At 35.6% G+C, this 19,708-nt stretch overlaps 1 protein-coding gene across 1 annotated transcript in view; it reads right to left on the bottom strand.

The window, feature by feature from the left end:
• Nucleotides 1-6,034: 6,034 nt before the first annotated feature.
• LOC124645411 (alpha-1,3-mannosyl-glycoprotein 4-beta-N-acetylglucosaminyltransferase A) overlaps nt 6,035-19,708 on the bottom strand; it is a 31,330-nt gene continuing 17,656 nt past the window's right edge. The window contains exons 3-11 of the mRNA XM_047185216.1: nt 14,296-14,408; nt 13,969-14,086; nt 10,534-10,742; nt 9,577-9,689; nt 8,275-8,503; nt 7,603-7,815; nt 7,060-7,167; nt 6,604-6,803; nt 6,035-6,266 (exon numbers count right to left, since the gene is read on the bottom strand). Coding sequence (XP_047041172.1) covers nt 6,035-6,266; nt 6,604-6,803; nt 7,060-7,167; nt 7,603-7,815; nt 8,275-8,503; nt 9,577-9,689; nt 10,534-10,742; nt 13,969-14,086; nt 14,296-14,408 — 1,535 coding nt within the window. The remainder of the gene's footprint in view (nt 6,267-6,603; nt 6,804-7,059; nt 7,168-7,602; nt 7,816-8,274; nt 8,504-9,576; nt 9,690-10,533; nt 10,743-13,968; nt 14,087-14,295; nt 14,409-19,708) is intronic.

Here is a 19,708-nt window from a genome sequence, read left to right on the forward strand (position 1 = left end):
TACAATGTATAAGTGATGCCAGAATACTTAACCGAAATCGGTTAAATACATGAAGTAAATAATAAGCGATGTGACACAGCTAAACTTGTTTATGTTATATGTATGTATGTTACAAATGATGTCAGAGAACGAATCCCTTGTACTGTTATTTTCATGAGGCGAGGCTAGCAAAGATAACCCATTTATGTTATTTTCATGAAGTGATCTTCGGAAACTGAACCATGACATATGATGGTGAACTGTACCCAATTCTATTACATTTAAGAAATGATGCCAGACGAACCCGTTTCTAGTATGTGTTCGGAATGATGCCAGAAAAATGATTACGTTCTTATTATGTGTTTGAAGCGATACCAGGAAAATGAATCTGTTTCTATTGTTTTTTAAGTAATGCCTGGAGCCCGGTAAATGAGCCCCTTTCTATTATGTATCAGGTGATGTTAGGAAAATAAACCCGTTTCTATTATGTATTTCAAGTGATGTTAGGAAAATAAACCCGTTGTTATTGTGGTTGGAGTGCTGAATCTGTTTCTATTATGTGATTAAACCGACGCACGGAAAACGAACCCATTTTTATTGTGTTAGAGTTGATGACAGGAAAATGAACCCGTTTCTATTTTTAATTTAAAGTGATGCCCGGAAAATGAGCCCGGGTCTTTTATGTACTTCTGGTGAAGCCCGGAAAACGATTCTGTTTCTATTACGTGTTTGGAGCGATGCGGGTAAAATCAATCCGTTTCTATTATCCGTTTATATTTTAATTGATGCACGGAAAATGAACCCATTTCTATTGTGTCTAACAAACCCCGATTCTATTATGAACTTAAAGTGATGCATTGAAAACGAACCCGTTCTTAATATGTGTTTGGAGTGACATGAATAAAATTAATCTATTTCTATTGTACGAGTATTTCAAGTAATGCCCTGTAAATAAACCCCTTTCTATTATGTATTTTAAGTGATGCCCGTAAAATGACCCCGTTTCTAGTAAGTGATTCAAGTGATAACCGGAAAATGAACTTATTTATTTTGTGTGTTTGAACTGATGCCAGGAAAATGAACATGAAATTTGATGTAATGTGCCAAAAGCATACCCGTTCCTATTGTGGGTTTGCAGTGATGCCAAGACAATGAACCCGATTCTTTTGTGTTTGAAGTGATGACCGGAAAATGAACCCGTTTTTACTATATGTTTGGAGTGATGCCAGGAAAATGAACCGGTTTCTATTATGTATTTCAAGTGACGGCCGAACAATTATTCTATTTCTATTACGTGTTTGGAGCGATGCCAGTAAAATCAATCCGTTTCTATGATGTATTTCAAGTGAGCCAAGAAAATAAACCCATTTCTATTATGTGTTTTGATGTAATGTGCCGAAAGCGTACCCATTCCTATTGTGGGTTTGCAGTGATGCCAAGACAATGAACCCGATTCTTTTGTGTTTGGAGTGAAGCCAGGAAAATAAACCCTTTTCTATTATGTGTTTGAAGTGAAGCCCGGAAAGTGAACCTGTCTCTATTGTGTATTTTAAGAGATGTTCGGAAAATGAACCCGTTTCTATTATGTGTTTGGACCAATGTCCGGAAAATGAACCCTTTCCTATTATGTCAATGGAATGATGTTAAAGATCTAAACCTCTTTTCTTTTATTTGCATCAAGTATCATTGTATTTTTGATTGATGCTAGAAAACATAACCCTTTTCTATTGTATGTCTCATTGATGCCAGCAAAAGTAACACGATTCTATTGTATGTTTGATTGATGTGAGAAAACGAAACAGGATTCTATTGTTTGTTTCAAAGATGTAAGATAACGTAGCATGTCTCTTTTGTATGTTTGTTTGATGCGAGAAAACGTAACACGATTATATTGGTTGTTAGATTGATGCCAGAAAACGATATGAAATGTCTAAGGAGTTTTTTTTTTAATACTCCTGAGTTTGAAATAGAGACGCCTTGACAAAGTGAATGTTTGCAGATTCTGATTCTGTCACTATTGAAATATTGTGTATGCTATGTTTAACTTAGTATTGAAATATTGTGTATGCTATGTTTAACTTAGTATATAATAATGACTATTATTTTAACTGTAATTATTGCGAGGTTGTTCCAGTGTGTACAATCTGTGCTACTGTGGATTGTGATACATAATAAAATGTAATGATAATATAATACATACATGGTTTTAATATAATCCTATTATTTATTTCTATAGTTTGCAGTTGGAGTGGTATGTACATAAAATATTTAAGAAGTCAATAAGACTGGGTAAAATAATATATAAAAAATGGAAGCACTGTAAGAAGCACGAAAGAAAAATATGTTTTTATTTAATTTATTTATTATTAGTTATTAATTTTGATTCTAAACATTGATTGGGACATTTTTTTTCATATAGCTAAGTATTCGTTTATAAAATGACTTCTTTTTTACATAATTTTGGAAGCCAATTTTCTGAACTTACTCAAAGTTGAAAAAAGCAAAACGTATATAAAAACGACAGCCGAGCACGTCGTAGCGAGTATAATCAGGTTAATAATTTTACTATACCTATGCATATCTATTTTATTTCGACTATATTATTACTAATACTAGGCTATGAATATATAGGCTATATAAATAAGGGGAGCAGTTTAGGTACAGCTCTACAAATTCTAATAATTTTCGTTGTGGGGCAAACCTGTGTTAACCACATTTGCGAAAGGAGGTTGGAACTCTTCATCATTGGTTGACGTTTTGATGCAAGAAATAATGAGGCGGACTATGGAATTAATGGTTTTCAATTTACTATGGCTTCAAATGGTCTTAGTGGAATGAGTGTAATTATTCTCTTTTGATGACTGTGAAAATGTTTTTTTTTTCTTGTTTTAATTTTCATGACTGATAACAGTGCATGGTGATGTGTTTTTGATAATGGCATGTGCAAAATTGTTGAATGATGTTGATGATGTACAGTCAAACTCGGAAGCAGTCAAGCTGTTTTATATTTGGCTAATGGAATCAGGAAGAATTTTGGCTAATTTAATCTGAATATGTGAAGGTACGGAATTTGTTGTGAATATTTTTTTTCTAGGACAGTATGACTTTTGATAAAAATGATGAATATTAAAAATAATCACAACTCGTTGAGTATAGCCTGGCTGTGGCTATGCTTACACCATCTTTTGACTTCAATGAATGACAAAACGCCAAACAATGATGAAGAATTAAGACTGAGCGGTAAAATAAAAGTGGATAAATACTACGACTAGTTTATTACTGCTCCAATTTCATAGTGAAGTGAAAATGAGTACTCTTCCAAACATCAAGTTAATTGATCATTCTACGGTTTACTTACAGCTTGCCCGTGATCCAAACAATGGACTATGTATAACTAGCTAATTTTTTGTTTGATTTTTTTATTTTATTATAAAAATATATTTGTATCTATTTTCTATAATCTCGTTATTCACTCATTGTTGAGGACGAGATTTCACTACGTATGTACATAACCATGTGATGAAATGATGAATGTATATTTAGATATAATATGTTCAACAAATGTCTCTACTATGCCAATGGAAATCATAAGATGTGCATGAATAAATAAAAAAATACTGAAAATAATAATGTCTATGTCTAGCTGCTATTGACTCAAGAGAATGACGTGATCATGAATGAAGATGACGATCTCTCTCATTCTCCGCCTTTTAAACTAACTTATCTAAGCACGATAGCTTTAGCTAATCTGCTCGTAATTACTAGCATTGATGCATTCTATCGTTTCTCACATGCGTCGTCTTCCACATCTTAATTATTACAAGTGCGCAAGTCGCAAATAATACTATACATAGCGATGCCCTTACTTAATGATAAAAGTAACAAATACTCAAAATTAAACTAAGCTTGAATGCTAAATTATTAGAAGACGCTCAAAGCGTCGTATTGACTGATGTCACGGTTAATGCAAAATATATAACTAATAATAAAATGAGATAACCTATCAATGGCGGTGGTTTGGTAAATGACGATGACTTCCTAAAAGAATAATGATGGAGAAATAATCAAAAGGGTTATGATAATGATAAATGAGGTCGAATCAAATGAACGAGGTATGTAATTCAACAAGCAGCGAGATTTCCCAAAAGGGAAGGAAAATGAGAAGAGATGTTTAAAGACCCATTCAACGCATGATACGCGAAACTCATTCAGGCCAGGAACTTATTTACCTTCTCGCCTTGTTTATGTACAAATAAAGCAATATGTAGCAGCCCCGCGGGGCGCTCACATGCAGCAATTTGTTATTCTATCTACGAAACCTCACTAATATGTCTTTCAAATGTACAATTTTAAGTTTAAACGAATGATGGGAGGCCTAAACGGTGGTTATTGACAAATAAACCATACATGGCTAATAGTTGAAATGGATTTGTAAGTTGGTCTAATGAATCTCAGTCTTTGTTTGAAGTCGAAAGAGTGGGGAAATCATTTCTGATTATTTTGACTACGCTATTGTTGATGATTAAGAAAATGAATGATGATCAAAATAACTTAAACAGATATTTCAAAACGGAGTATAAAAACTTGGATTGTATGGTAAATCCCGAGTGAAGTCTGTCTATGGGAGTAGTCTCTGAAGCGGAAGAAGGATTTCCTATAGAATATAAGCATCTTTGCTAACAACTACTCCCCGAAAGTGCAGCGTCATGAGCTGCACAATCGGTTATGGAAGACCTTTTGACTTTTCTCGATAATGATTTAAAATTATGTTATAAGCATCGAATACAAGAATCTTTATACTTATCATCAGCATATACATTACGTTTACCTTTTTTAATCGATTGTCATAATCTTATGGAGTAACTGCATCGTTTATGTTTACAATAATTATATATTAAATCCAAAAAACCTTAAAGTCCTATACATTCCTTATTTCTATTTAAATTTAGATTTTTCTCCTACCTTGTACCCCTCACATCAAAGGTGCTCTAATCAGGTTCCGCAGTATCCTGTCCCATGGTGTTTTCGTCATCTGTCACCTTGCCTCCGGCCTCTGGTATTCTTTGAGTTCGATCTACAAATAAATATACTCCATTAGTATTACATGTATGATCTCTAAAGTGTCCTTAAAGCGGATATGTATCGTTCAGTTCAGTTTTGGTGGACTTTTCTAATAAAACTACATAAAATCAGCAATTTTATTTCAGATGTTGTATTTCTCATCATTACTAGAAAGTAGTAAAGTTATAATAACTTATAGTTGACGATAGAATCGATGCTATAATTTCATGTGATCTCATTTAATTTCTTGAGACTATTGTGTTCTTTATTACAAAAAATGCTTTTTAACTAACATTCGCTATTACTAGAGTGAATGTCAAATTTTTTAATTGGAAATTTTATTAAATTGACGTAAAAACCACTTGTCTGAGCCCTCTGCAGCAATTTACACACCTGCGGAATATAACCTGTTGCGCAGCGCTTTCTAAGAATCCCGATAGATGTCTCTGTCTGCACGTATCTTTTCCCGTTTATCACTCTGAACGGAATTTTTTGATGACGAATCACGTGTATTTTTGGATGAGCATAGTCTACAAGGACATGAATGTGGGTCACACAATCATCTGTAGAATTCGCGAGTTCGTCAAACATAGAACACGTATGTTCATGTTTTGCTAGGAAAGATGTAAGTTTGTCTTAACTTCCAAATAATTCTTTGAAAAGTTAAGATAAAACCTAGTGAAATAGATCACTAGGGATGGGATTTGAGAAATGGATTATCTCATAGAACTACTAGAAATAAATAGTAATAAGATCTCTAAAAACACGGTTGTACTTGATTACAGTTCGTGAATTCGTACAAAGTCAGTTTAAATTCTGATACAATGGTGTTTACGTCATGATGTTCCAAAATAATTTCATTAACGATTTGATCTTGTTTTGCCTTTGTTATAATTGCCTTGCGTTAAAAATACTCATCGTTTTAATTAACAATTTCTACATGAAGTTATAGCCAAATTGAACTTTTTTGTAATTGAGTCCCTACGCTTAACTATCAGATGTTGCAAAAACTTGCCTCACTAAGAATAACCCAGTAGGTGCTGTCCTTATTGACTTTCAGCCGGATGGCAGAGATGAGTCCTGTCTTCAAGTCGCCTTCAGCCAGACCAAACTCGTCGAAGGCCCCAACGGATGTAAAATTCGTGTTTCTAACTGGTAAAACTTCCACACTGGTATGGTAAAACTTGTCCTTTATATGTTCAATATTGCCGCTCCGGAAAGTGTAGCTGGAAACCACAGTTACTTGTTATTGAAGAGTAAGTTTGAGGAATAATTTGGAATTTTATAAGAGTGTTCAGATGGAGCGATACCTTTCAGCATGGCACATGATTTGCATGTACTTATGTGGTGCGAAGCGATTCATCATGAAACGGCGTATGTACAAAAGCGGTGGTCAAAGCAATTTATGAGTTATGTTGTATCACTTTAGGTTTATTATCAGTCTAATAAGTGAAGTTATGTTTGATTGGCTGGAGGAACATTTATTTTCCTTTTTTTGCTTTCTGCTTCTAGGATGAGTCTGAGTGATGCCATAATAAAAAAATATTGATTTGATCTACTTACTGAGATAGGGCGACTGGTCTTTCGAACCAAAACTCCACCAAATCTCCCTTCTTCGGCTTCTCGCCCCAGAAGTATGTGTGGCCAAGGTAGGCCTTCCTCAACGTATGACCTGGCAGTTCTGGTATATCCGTCTTGAGGGTATGCACTGGTGGGTTGTTCGTGTGCGGGTAGAACGTAGGTCCAGTTCCAAAATGAACATCCTGGAGTGTAAAAAGACAAAATTAATGTTACATGGAATATCCGAAAATCATCGATGTACACAAAAAAAATTACAAAATAAATGTCTTTCAGTTAATTCCCATGGAAAGATGGAATGAACATTGAAATGGGGAGAAGACTGAGTATTTGATCTGCGTACATTTAATAGATATCCTCCAGTACACGGAGAGATACCCTTCTTATTGTGCACGGTTAGTTTTTAACAAATAACAATTTATAATTTATATTTTTACATACCTTAACTTTATGAATCTTCCCCTTCAGTGAAGAGTATAAGCCGATGTGTTGGAACAGTGACGACTTGTATTTCGGCCGGATGGATTCTTTAGCTTGTTGGCATTTTTTCTGAAAAAAAAAACAAGTTCCAATTTCAGTAGACTACTCTTTTACGATTTAAATCAAATAATTAATTCGATTAAGTCAATGTATCCATATACTTCACAACATCAATATTGACAATTGAGCTGCAGTTGGACTTTATGGACTTTAATTAATCTCCGTACTTGAGTCAAACAATAAAAAAACTTGTTGTTTACTACGAGTACGGGTCAAATGAACATTTCCATCATTAGAGAATAGGACGTTGTTTTACACTTGTTTAGTTTTTATGATTTCACACAATCATTATTGCGGTTTTAAGTGCTCACCAACATCTTATTTTCCAATTCCTATCAAATTACTTGATTGATGATTTAATTATTTTTTTAAGAAGGACCAGCAAATGGTTTACATTCACTGTCAGATGATAATCAAAAGTAGTCTTTATTTCAACAAACTTACAGCTGTCTTTTCAATGGTGCAGGCTCTGTCAGCCAGGTAGCTCTCGAGGAGCCAGTCGATGGGCATGTTGTTGTAGAACAGCTGCACGTAAGTGATGAAGTGGAGGAGGTCAGCTGAGCGGATCAGCTTGCCTATGCCTCCGACGTGGCAGTATTCAATGAACAGCCACTGGGGATTGGCAACGGTGGTCGACGCTGTGTATCTCTTGATTTCCTGGAACATTTTTAAAGAAGAAGGTTAGATATAGAAGAAGAAATAAAGAGTGGTTTCGTGATAAATTGGTTACATGCAGTAGTTTTTAGAGCTAGGTACAGTCACCCAAAAACGTGGTCTACATCCCTACGGATGCATTCGTTTAAGCGTTATGGTTCGATTTCTTGTATGTACCTTAGTAACAGCAGATAACGCAGATACTTTTGTTAAGACTGGTAGACAAATTTCTTGGCCAACTGTACACAAAATATATAAAAAATATATATATGTTTATGTATTTAAAATATTCAAATGTCTTCTCAGGTATCTCCCTAGGGGCAATGAAATGCGAAAAGGTGATGAGATGAAAATTTAATCTTGTACATATCTCTAGCTGTAACCTATGGAAAGTTACGCCCTTATTTGTATGTACGTGGACTTATAAACTAACTATTTTAAACAGACCATCATTAAACCCACCTGAATATAGTTCTTCTTAGCGATGACATCATCTTCCAGCATCAGGTAAAAGGTGCCTTTAGATTGTGCGTAGGCCATTAAGTATATTGTGTCTAAGTTTTGTTTTGTCCTCCATTTAACTCGTTTGTGGGAGTCCCCCAAGGTCACGGGGAGAGTTTCAAAGTTGGGGTAGTAAGCTGCTGATGGTGCTATGACCTCTATGAGGCCACTATCCACTTGCTTTGGAAACCTGGTGAAGATTTTTTTTAAAATTTTAAGTTTTTTTTTTGTATATTTTCTTTAATGATTTGAATGGGCATGTCACCTTTTCTCGGAAAACTTTAATGGAAAATGTCTGAAACTTGGTGTTTACGGTTTACGGGATATACTTAAGTACGATACGCGGATTAGTTATTACGCAAATTGAGTGAAGCCACTGCAAACTAAGTACATTACTGAATAGAAGTTTAAACCAACCTGCAACTAACACACAACTATCGTACATAAGCATTTAATCCATTTCAGCGCTCCATAGTTCCGTAAAACAATGCACTACTTCGGCAAATACGTTCAAAGCGCAAAGTTACCCGGCAGGTGTTAATTTAAACAAAGGAGGGTAGGCAACAGTTGTCTAAACTGGCGAGCAAATACCTCGTGGCTGGTGGCTATACAAATCTCTTCGTGCGGGAAGCAAACCACGGGCACTCGACTACCGCATCGGACGCTCACTTTGTTACATGAACTTTGTTCAGGATTGGCCGAATGGATCCTAGCTTGAATATACACGAAATCTCCTAGTAAATACCGATGGTGCAATTCAACCCAACCCCTTTCGCTTTGTAAATTAAATTGGTACTTCTAGGAAAACCCACAAAGAATTCCGAATTTTAATGTTGAATGCACGCTTTTCAGTCATTCGGATTCATATCTTCATATTCTGCTTTACGCGTTTATTCATTCGCATTTTTCTACGTGGATGTGTAAAAAATAAAATGCTTTTTAAATAAGCCTCTTAATTAGCATTACCGAAAAAGTTGTAAATTATGAAGAACAGAATTTTATGAAATGCGTTTTCGTAATGAATTAAGCTCCATTGAAAACCCTGAGCACCGGTAAAATGCCTAGTTTTTGGATTGTGCATGTGGCTATTCAGAGACTACCATGTTAAACCAAAGAAGACGTGAAAGTCTAAAATATACATAATTAGCTTCCAGTTTCATCCGCATCACGTCAGTAGTCAAAAAACTAAATAGCTCCTAAAGTTAGTGCTTACGAACAAACAAATTCTTCAGCATTATAATGTTTGTATGAATATTAACTTACGCTATTTCAATAGTCCTGGCAGTGTTGACGACGTACTCGAGGTCAGACTCGCCGACCATCACGACGATGAGTGTGTCATTGACATCAGCTGGTGTTAGTCCACTGATGAGATTCTGTGAACATGTCTTAGTATTAAGTTTTGCGGATTTAAGTTTTTTTGGTGCGTTTTGTTAAAGCTGGAATTCCGTCTAACGCGTGCATGCGTTATATGCAGCCGCTCTATGCATAATCGTAAGATCTACCACAAACAGTTGCACTAATATAATCGATTAAGAGTTTTTTTTTGCCGAGCTGATAATAGATAGTTATAATGTGCATAATCCGCCCAGGTCTCCTGCATTACTCAGAAATTGTGCCATACATCCCTATGCGACTATTGATGCATAGCCGTATATCGCGTGGAACAGAATTCCAGCTTAAGAATTTAGGTCACTTTAAGTTCCTGGCTCATCGCGAAAAGCTTTGCTTTGTCTTCAATGGGCATCATTTTCTTAAGTGCTGATAATATTATAGAGCGGTAACCTATCTTCCTGTTTTTAATGAGTTCTGGATCAAAGTTTGTTTGACTTTCTTATTACTGCAGTACAGGAAAGTTAACCTCTGTTCTAGGTAAAGTTAACTACAATAGTTTTAAATTGCGTTTTGCCCCTGAAACCGTTGAAACTTGAAACTGCAGCTATAATGTTTTGTTAGGAAAAGAGTCTCATCATCTCAGGGAAACTTAGACTTTGCAAGTTGGACAACGTACTATTTAGTAGTAAATTCAATGAATTCGATTGACTAAAAGATACTCTCCACATTATTCCAAATCAATTGCCAGAACGTTGAACATTGAGGATACTCAAGGGCTTACCCTCGTAGTAGCAAAGATTTCTCCCACAGCCACTTTTATTGGCATTCACTCCATTCAAAATGCAACTTTAGCTCCTTGAAATAAAGTCCAAATTGGATACTTACAGTGAGTGTAACTATTAAGTAGCTCTCTTTATCCCTCTTGACTGTTGGTACGCCTACGACGATGTAGGAGAAGGATCGCCCCCCCCTCATGTGGAATGCTGGCTTCAAGCTGTAAGGGCTGTTCATGAGGTGAGGGAGGAGCTGGTATACGAAGGGAGTTCTCAGTTGTTGCAGGTTCTTGGTGTGAATGCCAGCTGCTGTTCTGGTACCTGGTGAGAGAGGGTGCCAATGTAGACGCTATAGTAATCTGGAACCTCTCGAATCCTGATAAGTTGATGATGGAACAGCCTGAGAATTTGGAAGTCTTCTTTGTAACTGGGTCATAAGGTCGAGATACGGTGACTAAAGTCGCTTTAGGTGACTATGACTGTTAAATTACTAAGCTTTTACAGCTTCAAGGAGTTCGACTTTGACATTGTTACTAGGTACAATGCTGGGAATCGAACCCAAAGTCTGACGGCAATAATTACCAATGCATTAAATAATTGAACACATTTTCATCGAAAACCGACGTAAATGAGAAATAATATTTCGAATTAATCTGTAAATCTGGCTTCAAGGTTGAACCTGCTTTATATATAAAATGATGATAGTGATCAGCGCTCACAATGATGATGATCAAAACCGATTAAGATTGAAATCGAATGAAATTATAGCTAAACTAAAACAACTACTTGCTCTTACTATTTAACTATTTATTTTTGTTAACTATTTATTTAACAATTTTATACACATAAAACACAAACAACAATAAATAATAGGAAAAATTGTACAAGGGCACAGCTTATCTCTAATGAAATTTCTTCCAGCAGGCCCGTTATGGGAGAGTTAGAATAGAAGAGATAGGTACAGATAGACAGTGTAAAAAGAAAGAAGATATAACCAATATATAATCAGTAACATAAACTACTTAAATACATATATATATATAACTATTTCGTTAATCTATTAAATGGTGTGTCATCATACGTTACATAAGTAGTTACCCGAAGTTTTTCGAAAAACTGATGAATATTTTCATCAATGGCCCATGAGTTTAACATAGACCTATTACTGTTCGTTAGCAATGCGTGAAATGAATTAGCTATATCTAGCATTGCATCGATGATAACAACTAACAAAGTAATGGAATTCTTCGCTGCAGCCTGTTCTCATTTGTCTTTATATGATGTTCATGAGTTTTTAAAGAGTGATGTCAGTGAACCTATTACAATTAAAAACTCGAAAGTTTGAGTGTTTACGTTTGTATCTCCTGATTTTGATGAAACTTTCAGTGATGTAGCAATTACATCATAATATCCTTCCAATATTATGAACGCGAAAGTGCCTATGTACTAGTGATTGTTCGTTTATCACGCAAAAACTACTGGATGGATGTTAATGAAACTTGGCATTAGTAGGTATAGCTTATATACAGAATAGCTTATAGGCTTTTATCCATGTGCAGGAAGTGTTTCCCTCGGGATGTGGTTGAACCACGGGCAGAAATTCACTATCTAAAATTCAAAGTTGTATTCTATTTCTATTTGCAAGTGTTCAAAGTCACCAAGTTCATTGGAGTCGTCTTCAAGAATATTTAAGTAGGTTGCTTAGGCTAAAGTTTCTTGCAGTCTCTTGACTTAGCATACTACTAACTAAAAACGTAACTATTGCTATGAGATTCTAAGTCTAACAAAGTTTTTTACATTCAGAAAACGGTTAATCTGGTATAGGTAGGGGATAATTCTAGCCAAATTATTTATAGGTGATCTAAAAACTATCTTTCTGTCACGGATGAAGTTCAGTACCTAGTCATAAAATACTTGAAACCCTGGAATCATCGATTTTCTATGATTACGAAACATTTGCAGATGCATGACAATTAAATTAGAACGTGTGCAGCGCTCGTATATTAGCCAAGCGGTCGGTAATGAAACCTTTCATTTCTAACTCTGTCTACTCAAGAAGGTATAAACTACCTAAAGAAGTTATGTGTTGTTAAGAGTACGCGCTCACCACGAACATTTAGTCGCCCGATAGTCGGCTTAGGCTCATAAATCAGTATCAAGAGGAAGTGCACACGTAACAACTATAAGGTATTGGGTCCGGTTTCAGACAGACTTAAAACTTTGATTGAATTCACGATTTTAAAAAAATATTTGTTCCAACCACCCGGGCCAACAGTTAGCCGACGCTACATTAAGTCTACAGGGTGCGCGTAGGCTAAATCCGAACACCACATATCTAGGTACCATTTACCTGTGTGCGAGTACTACTCCCCCTGGTACGTAGGGGAACTTTGTTCCGAAATCATCAGTATGTTATAAAATCTCAGTTAGTTGCTTTCAGTTTTAATGATGCTCGTTAGTTCCGCGGAATTCATTACCCATCGCTCATTAGAATGGAAAACAAAACTACAGACCAACATAACAATCATTTCGTACGTCTGTTCATTAATTAATACCTCGTGATGCATATTCTGTTAAATAATGAACACCAAATTTTCGAATTCAAGTAATATTCTGGATGCATCATTACGGGGAAAATCATAGGTCATTTCATAATTGTCTGGAGTCGGACAAAAGACGATAGCTATTCGACAAAGCACCACTCTGGGTGCAAGGCTCTCATACTAAGGCGTGGGAACAACTGCGTGCAACGTCAGTGTTAGGCCTGGTCGTTAGACAAATTATTATTTCTACGGTAGTAATTATTCGTCGAGTTATTAGAGGGTGTCTATGTAACTAGAACAGTTTGCACTCAGGACTTTGACGACAGAAATGTTGATTTTTAATGTACCTGAATAAAGTCTATTGGTAAGCAATTACACCAATTAAAGCTCAGCACACTAATATAGTTAATACTTAACTATAAAATACCTAGGAATAAAGCTATGGCTACAAAATATGCACAGCACGAATTTGCATTGCGTCGAAGTAAGACATTGGCAGCGCTTTTCATCAAGTTCGCATACTGCTTACATATATAAGTAATTAACTAATATAACTATTTAATTATAGGATAACTAATGTCCATTATAAGATCCGATGACCATCGAAAGCCATCTTATTTTGTGACCTTGGCTGATTTAAAAACCTTTGAAGAAACTTTGACAGATCTCGATGACATAATATCGAGTCGTGATGAACCGCATTTGATTTTGGTGAAACCTGTACAGTACATACTTAAGATAAAGCGCGCACAAAAATAATCCATAAGATAAAAAGACCACACAGGATAAAAAAAATATGATCGCTCAGATAAACTGATGTACAGATTAATTCGCAATATTAGCCGCAAAGGTCATTAGTACTCGATGGACGCAGGCCGCATCCAACCCCTCGGAAATCAATGGCCTTTGTCCAGTAGTAGATGATATGTAGACGGCCTTGTCCAGTAGTCGATGTCCCATGGTTATAATGATGAGCACAGCAGTATAGAATCCATCAGACTTACCGGTCATGTTCTTCAGAAGTGCTGTCAATGCAGGAGTCATGGTTGCCGCCAGGTGAGCTGCTTCTTGCGCAGTCACGTGATTCGGAGTACTGTTACCACGGTCGGAAAACACTTTCGCCTGTTCGGAAAAATTTGAGGATTTACAAAAAAAAAAGCTGCAACTTTTATAGTAGGTGTAGACATTTTTTAGTCGTTAATTGACCAGTACCAAAAGTAAGTATGTAGGACTAAATATTTGAAGCCTCCTTAGCCTGCTTTTAAGACGCTGTCTTCTCTCGTGAATCTAGTGATAATTTGTCTGAGTGTTTATTTCAATACTACACTTACCTGTAAGGAGATCACATCTTCCTGCCTTCCTCTGTACTGTGCTTCCAGAAACTGCAGGTGTGATTGCATTTCTGCTATCATTTCTTCCATGTGCTCCTCGCGTTGGAGACGAGCTGCCAGACAAAATATACGTATGGTTGAAAATGATTTTTTAATTTTGGTGTTAAATCAATGAAAAGAAAATACCCAGACGAATAAAGTTTGTCAATGTTTTTTTGAATGCAGTTTTTTTAATACAGAAAAAAAGGGAAGTAAATACGTTAGCATATTTTATGATATCAAAATGCTGATGACGCTTCGGATATTTTATCACGATAACTGGAGTACATTGGGATTGAGAGCCGGAGAATTAGAGAATAATGTTCCGAATAAAAATTCGGTATCGCTTTCAAGATCTTAGAATCTGCCCCTCATCTTTGCACCTGACCTCGGACGAAGGTTTCTGAAGACTTCTTAGAATAAGAGGCTTTTCGACTAAGAGTATGATGGTAATATAAAAAAGTGGTAGTGTGTGTCAGATTAGTGCACCAGATAATTCCGTGAAGCACAAACATAACTTTCCAAAATCGAATGGGTACTGTACACTTTCATAATCTATACTAATATTATAAAGAGGAAAACTTTGTTTGTTTGTTTGGTTATAATGGATAAACTCAAAAACTACTGCACCGATTTTAAATATTCTTTCACCATTAGAAAGCTATATTATCTGCGAGTAATATAGGCTATATTTTATCCCAGTGCGGGCAGTATCTCCAACGGGACGCGGGTGAGACCGCGGGAAACCGGCTAGTCTCGAATAAAAAAGTCTTGACAAACGAACAACGATCGAAGGATTGTTTTTTCCCTCCACGGTTTGAAACCCCTAAAAGAAAATAAACAACAGTTGCCACCCCAACTCAATATTTTTGCAATACATATAAAGCTTATGTTATACTTGTGTGCAGTCCCAAGGGAAAAACGCGAAGGTGACGGAGTGGCAGACTAATAAATAACAACGTTAATTGGAATAGGAGGGGGAGGAGGGGAGGTCAGTATACTATCATCGCCCTTGCTGTCTGATAATCTAGGCACCCTGTCATTTAGACATAGATGCTTCGATAAGGGGAATATTAAAACGATCGGATCAAAAATTAATTTGTGAATACACAATGAAAGGTTTGTAAAGAGCCCATTTAAATTACTTTGAGTACTGATTGTTTCACTGCTTATTAAATTACTGATTATTAACGAAATTATATTCGAGGCCTTTTTAAAGTTTCATCAAGTTCTTTTTAGTTATTTTTGTGAAAGAGTGACAAACATCCACACCTCCCAACTTTGATGACGTCACGTTAAAGTGACGTGATGTAGAGATAATGTACAAAACTTTGCTACTATTCAATAACATTACACATTGGAGTACTTTCGGTCAAAAATGACGTAAGCCGGTTTTTGTATTTTGGAACAATTCCAACGAGAAATTCCGAACGTTTTGTTTTTTGATATTGTTCATGAGTGATCTTGCGTACTTGGTATTTATATTTATACTGGTTGTTCGTCGCGGTTTTACCCGCATTCTGACATAACTTGTCCCGCAACCGGGCAAAAAGTGGCCATTGTCATTGCTTAGGCTTTGCCCATCCATGTATTAAATTCAATTTAAATCAATAGGTTTGGTGTGAAAGCGGGGCTTAAAAACATTTCGTTAATTTGGAATGAAAAATTGACATATTGTTTTGCATAGAAATATATGCATGCTTAGAAATAAAATTCAACATAGTTAATTTTGTTGTTTGCCAAAACTAACATGGAGTGTTATAAATCAGAACACAGTTACATACAAAGTTTGCTTGTTAGTAAATATCGTTCGTATATCGTTACAACTTCGTTCTTTCAATTGTAAACTCTCACGGTAAGGATATATGCTATTCACAGTTTTGTTATTCCCAAAAATTGTGTCAGTGAAATTGCAATTTTTGTGAATTCGCGAAGTCTGAAGATAGACTGATGATCAGACGAGAACATTTTCAGTCTTCTTGGAGAAGTGAAGATAAAAATACATCAGTTACGACAAAATGTTACGACAAAATAAGTAAAAATTCTTCTCTGATCTTGAACATTGCAGTTTAGCATTAGAAAAATATTTTTCAGTGTAGCACAGCCCTAATATTTGTATCAACCCTGAGAGTACCTAACAAATGTCAGTTTGGGTTAGCGATTGGATAGCCATAGTTATCGCAGCATTACACCTAAAGCTATACTTTATAAAGATAACGTGAATGTTTGAATGAGATGAATCCATTTTAAATCTTTGTAATTGTAAAAAAAACACCTATACATCAGAATAACGTATAGGCTTCTTTTAACCGGCTGAGGGATATGGTAACTTTGTGACGTTGGACAAACCGCATTCAACAGCTTGTATTGCAATAGACACTCAACAAAAATATATCTCACAGCTGAATTCTAGCGGATTTTTGAATAGCAAAACCTAGCGAGTTCACATGAAAACATTCGAACCGAAGAACTCTGTCACGTGGCTTCACGCCTCATCTTTCGTGCCACCAGATGTCAATTGTTTTGACACTACGAACCATTTTTACGGTGAAAATCTCCCAGCTTGAAAGCGCTGTCATCTCGCCTAGCTTTAACTGTATTAATACTTAATAACTGTTTATATTTAACTTTCGTTACCTCCGCGTCAGGTGTCGCGACGTCATGGTCTGACGTCAGACAGTCAGATTGGCAGACAACATGTATGTGTATGTATATAGATGTTGTTTTACCGACCGTATTTAATATGAAAATTATCGACGACAGTTAACTGGAATTTAGAAAACTACATATCTATTTTACTTAACAGGTTAAGTAAAATAGATATGTAGTTTTCTTTTTGTCTTGAGGTTAGGATAAAATAGTTAAGTCAAAATAGTCTACCGCTATCTACAAGGTTCTATCTAAATCCGTAAAGATCTAAATCCGCTATGCCTTCTAACTGTGAACGCCTAATAAATAAATCAATTAACAAACAAACTCTAGTTGTGAAAGGAAAGAATCTTTTCCGTAAACTCTAAACAATAAAATAAAGAAGTTTCATTTTTTTACAGGTTTTCATACGTTCAACGTCCGAGAACCTTTTTATAGAATTAGGTTAAATAAAATTGCAGTAGATAGGTACCGAATAAAGGGACGATGAAAATAGCTGACCGCTGCATAGACAGGTCATTGACTTGTCGCTACAGTGTGGAAGAATATCAACCTATACTTTGTCGCCAGTTTTTCAGATTAATTATCTTTTTCAGGCGTGGTATCTAAGCAGGCGAGCAATTTTAAAATTAATAAAATTTCAGGATTAGTAAATACAGCAGACTGCTAACAAATATGACACGTTTTCATAACTTCTTTCTGAGTCATTATCTGCCTAACAGAACTTTTCAACTGTAGGGCCAACTTGCAGTTTAATAAACTGAAAACCCGTGTCTGTCTATTTGATCTCCTTAATCTAACTGGGCAAACTGATGCCCCTATGTAATCGCCAGACTGCATCAAAGGGGAGACGGAAGTTTTAAGAATCCAGTAGAATTCTTCTCAGGAGAAATTTTGCTCAGGGGATGCAATTTAAAGGGCGGAGACGTGATGTTTGAATTACGAAATTCTTCGGAATTTTCTTCTTTCCCGCTCCTTTTTCTTGGAGTCTGGGCCCGAGACTGCTCGGATCTTAGCGTCTATATAAGCTCATAAAATTAAATTGACATTTTTCAAATTTTATTCTTGTAAAGCGGAAATTGGAGACAAAGACATTTCCGAAGGCTTTTCATGGAACATGATTACTAGTAATGGTATTAGGGACATATGGCGAGTTCCTGATGCAGTGAACTAATGCAGTGAAAGGCTTATTCATTATTCATTCGTCTCCATTCGCGCAAGGGTTATCGCCGGTCAATTGTTCCAGCTTACGTTTGACACGTTCATTCTATTCCTGAAAATTATTGATTTTACAAAGTTAGCTCGCTAATTTTAGTTTTGGAGACACAAATTGTTTTCTATCTTTAGGTCTACTGCTATTGTAGACCGTGAGTGAAGATGCAATAATAAATTGTTGAGCATCTTGTTTTGTCAGTCTAAACTGAGTTTTATATGGAGCGACTCCCTATCTTATTTAATCTACTGACATCCCAGTAAAGATTTCAGTCTTTCTTATCAATGTTTTGTTAAATCATAAATCGAATTCTGCCGAAATAGTTTTAGCAGTTTAGTTTGATATCAATATAGTGACGAAACTGTGAAATCAATAATAGCTGTATTTTATCAATAAACTAAATTCGCCATAATCACAAACCCATGGTAAAACCATTCATTAAGCTGACTAATAACTAAATACTAAATCGTTTAAGAGGTAAACTTTCTCAAAGAAGAATAAATATTTTAAAACCTTAAAGGCTGAACTTTCACTATTGATGTACTATTTTCACCACGTAGAAACTTACACAGGAATGAAAAAAAGACATTACAAGCCTTAATTTGAACCTTATCAAGAATAAAAAACAAAAAACTAATTAGAAAAAATAAACTCAACTAAAACTACAAGCACAATATTAAAAGCGAACTACTGTTTAACCATCTCGTTATAATAAACGGCGACCATATGTCAGCTGCAGCGACCTGGTACAACAGTAACCGCACTCGTAATTACTATGTACATCCCCCATAGAAACTTTTGCACACAACTGACAACGCATAATGTAACGTAACTAATAATAAGTTTGCTATAAACGAGGAAAGAAAAAACCTTTTCATTGCCATGTCTTTTAAAGTAAGGTAAGGAGTTTTCACAATTTATAACTGATTTCTTAAAAAGCAGGAGGTTCTCAATTCGGATTCGTGTAAGTATTTTTAGATGACTATTCATTTTGTTCCTTGCTGTCATTTGAACATCGTTGGCAGTTTTTACGGGTAGTCAGAAGCTACTGAGACAGTAACTGGTACTCAGATGCATTCGGTTAGACTGGAAGGCAAAACTAACATAGTTGGGAAAAGGCTAATAGCCCGGTCAAAATAGACATTTAATATAACAAAAATTCCCGGAAAGCTGAATTTTGGTGGAGAGCTTGGGTTTATCATTATTAATAAAATATTAAAAGTCCCCATCGATCCCATGTGTGCGTCAAAAGTTATTCGGGGTTAAATGTCGAAATTTTAGGTTTCTTGATTTTTTTTTTCAAAAACGGTAAGTTTTATCAAAAAAGAACATCAGACCAAAGTTGTAGATCTTAATATTTTCTACAAAAATGCCATCAAAAGTTTTCTCCTAAATGTTACTATTCCTGAGATATCGCGATTCAAAGAGTCACACTACACATAATATGCACATATAAGCCACATATATATGAGGGCTGCCTTTTAAGTTGTGTCGTTTGAAATAAGTAAAGAC

This window comes from Helicoverpa zea, chromosome 31, assembly GCF_022581195.2.
Source record: "Helicoverpa zea isolate HzStark_Cry1AcR chromosome 31, ilHelZeax1.1, whole genome shotgun sequence".
Lineage (NCBI taxonomy): Eukaryota > Metazoa > Arthropoda > Insecta > Lepidoptera > Noctuidae > Helicoverpa > Helicoverpa zea.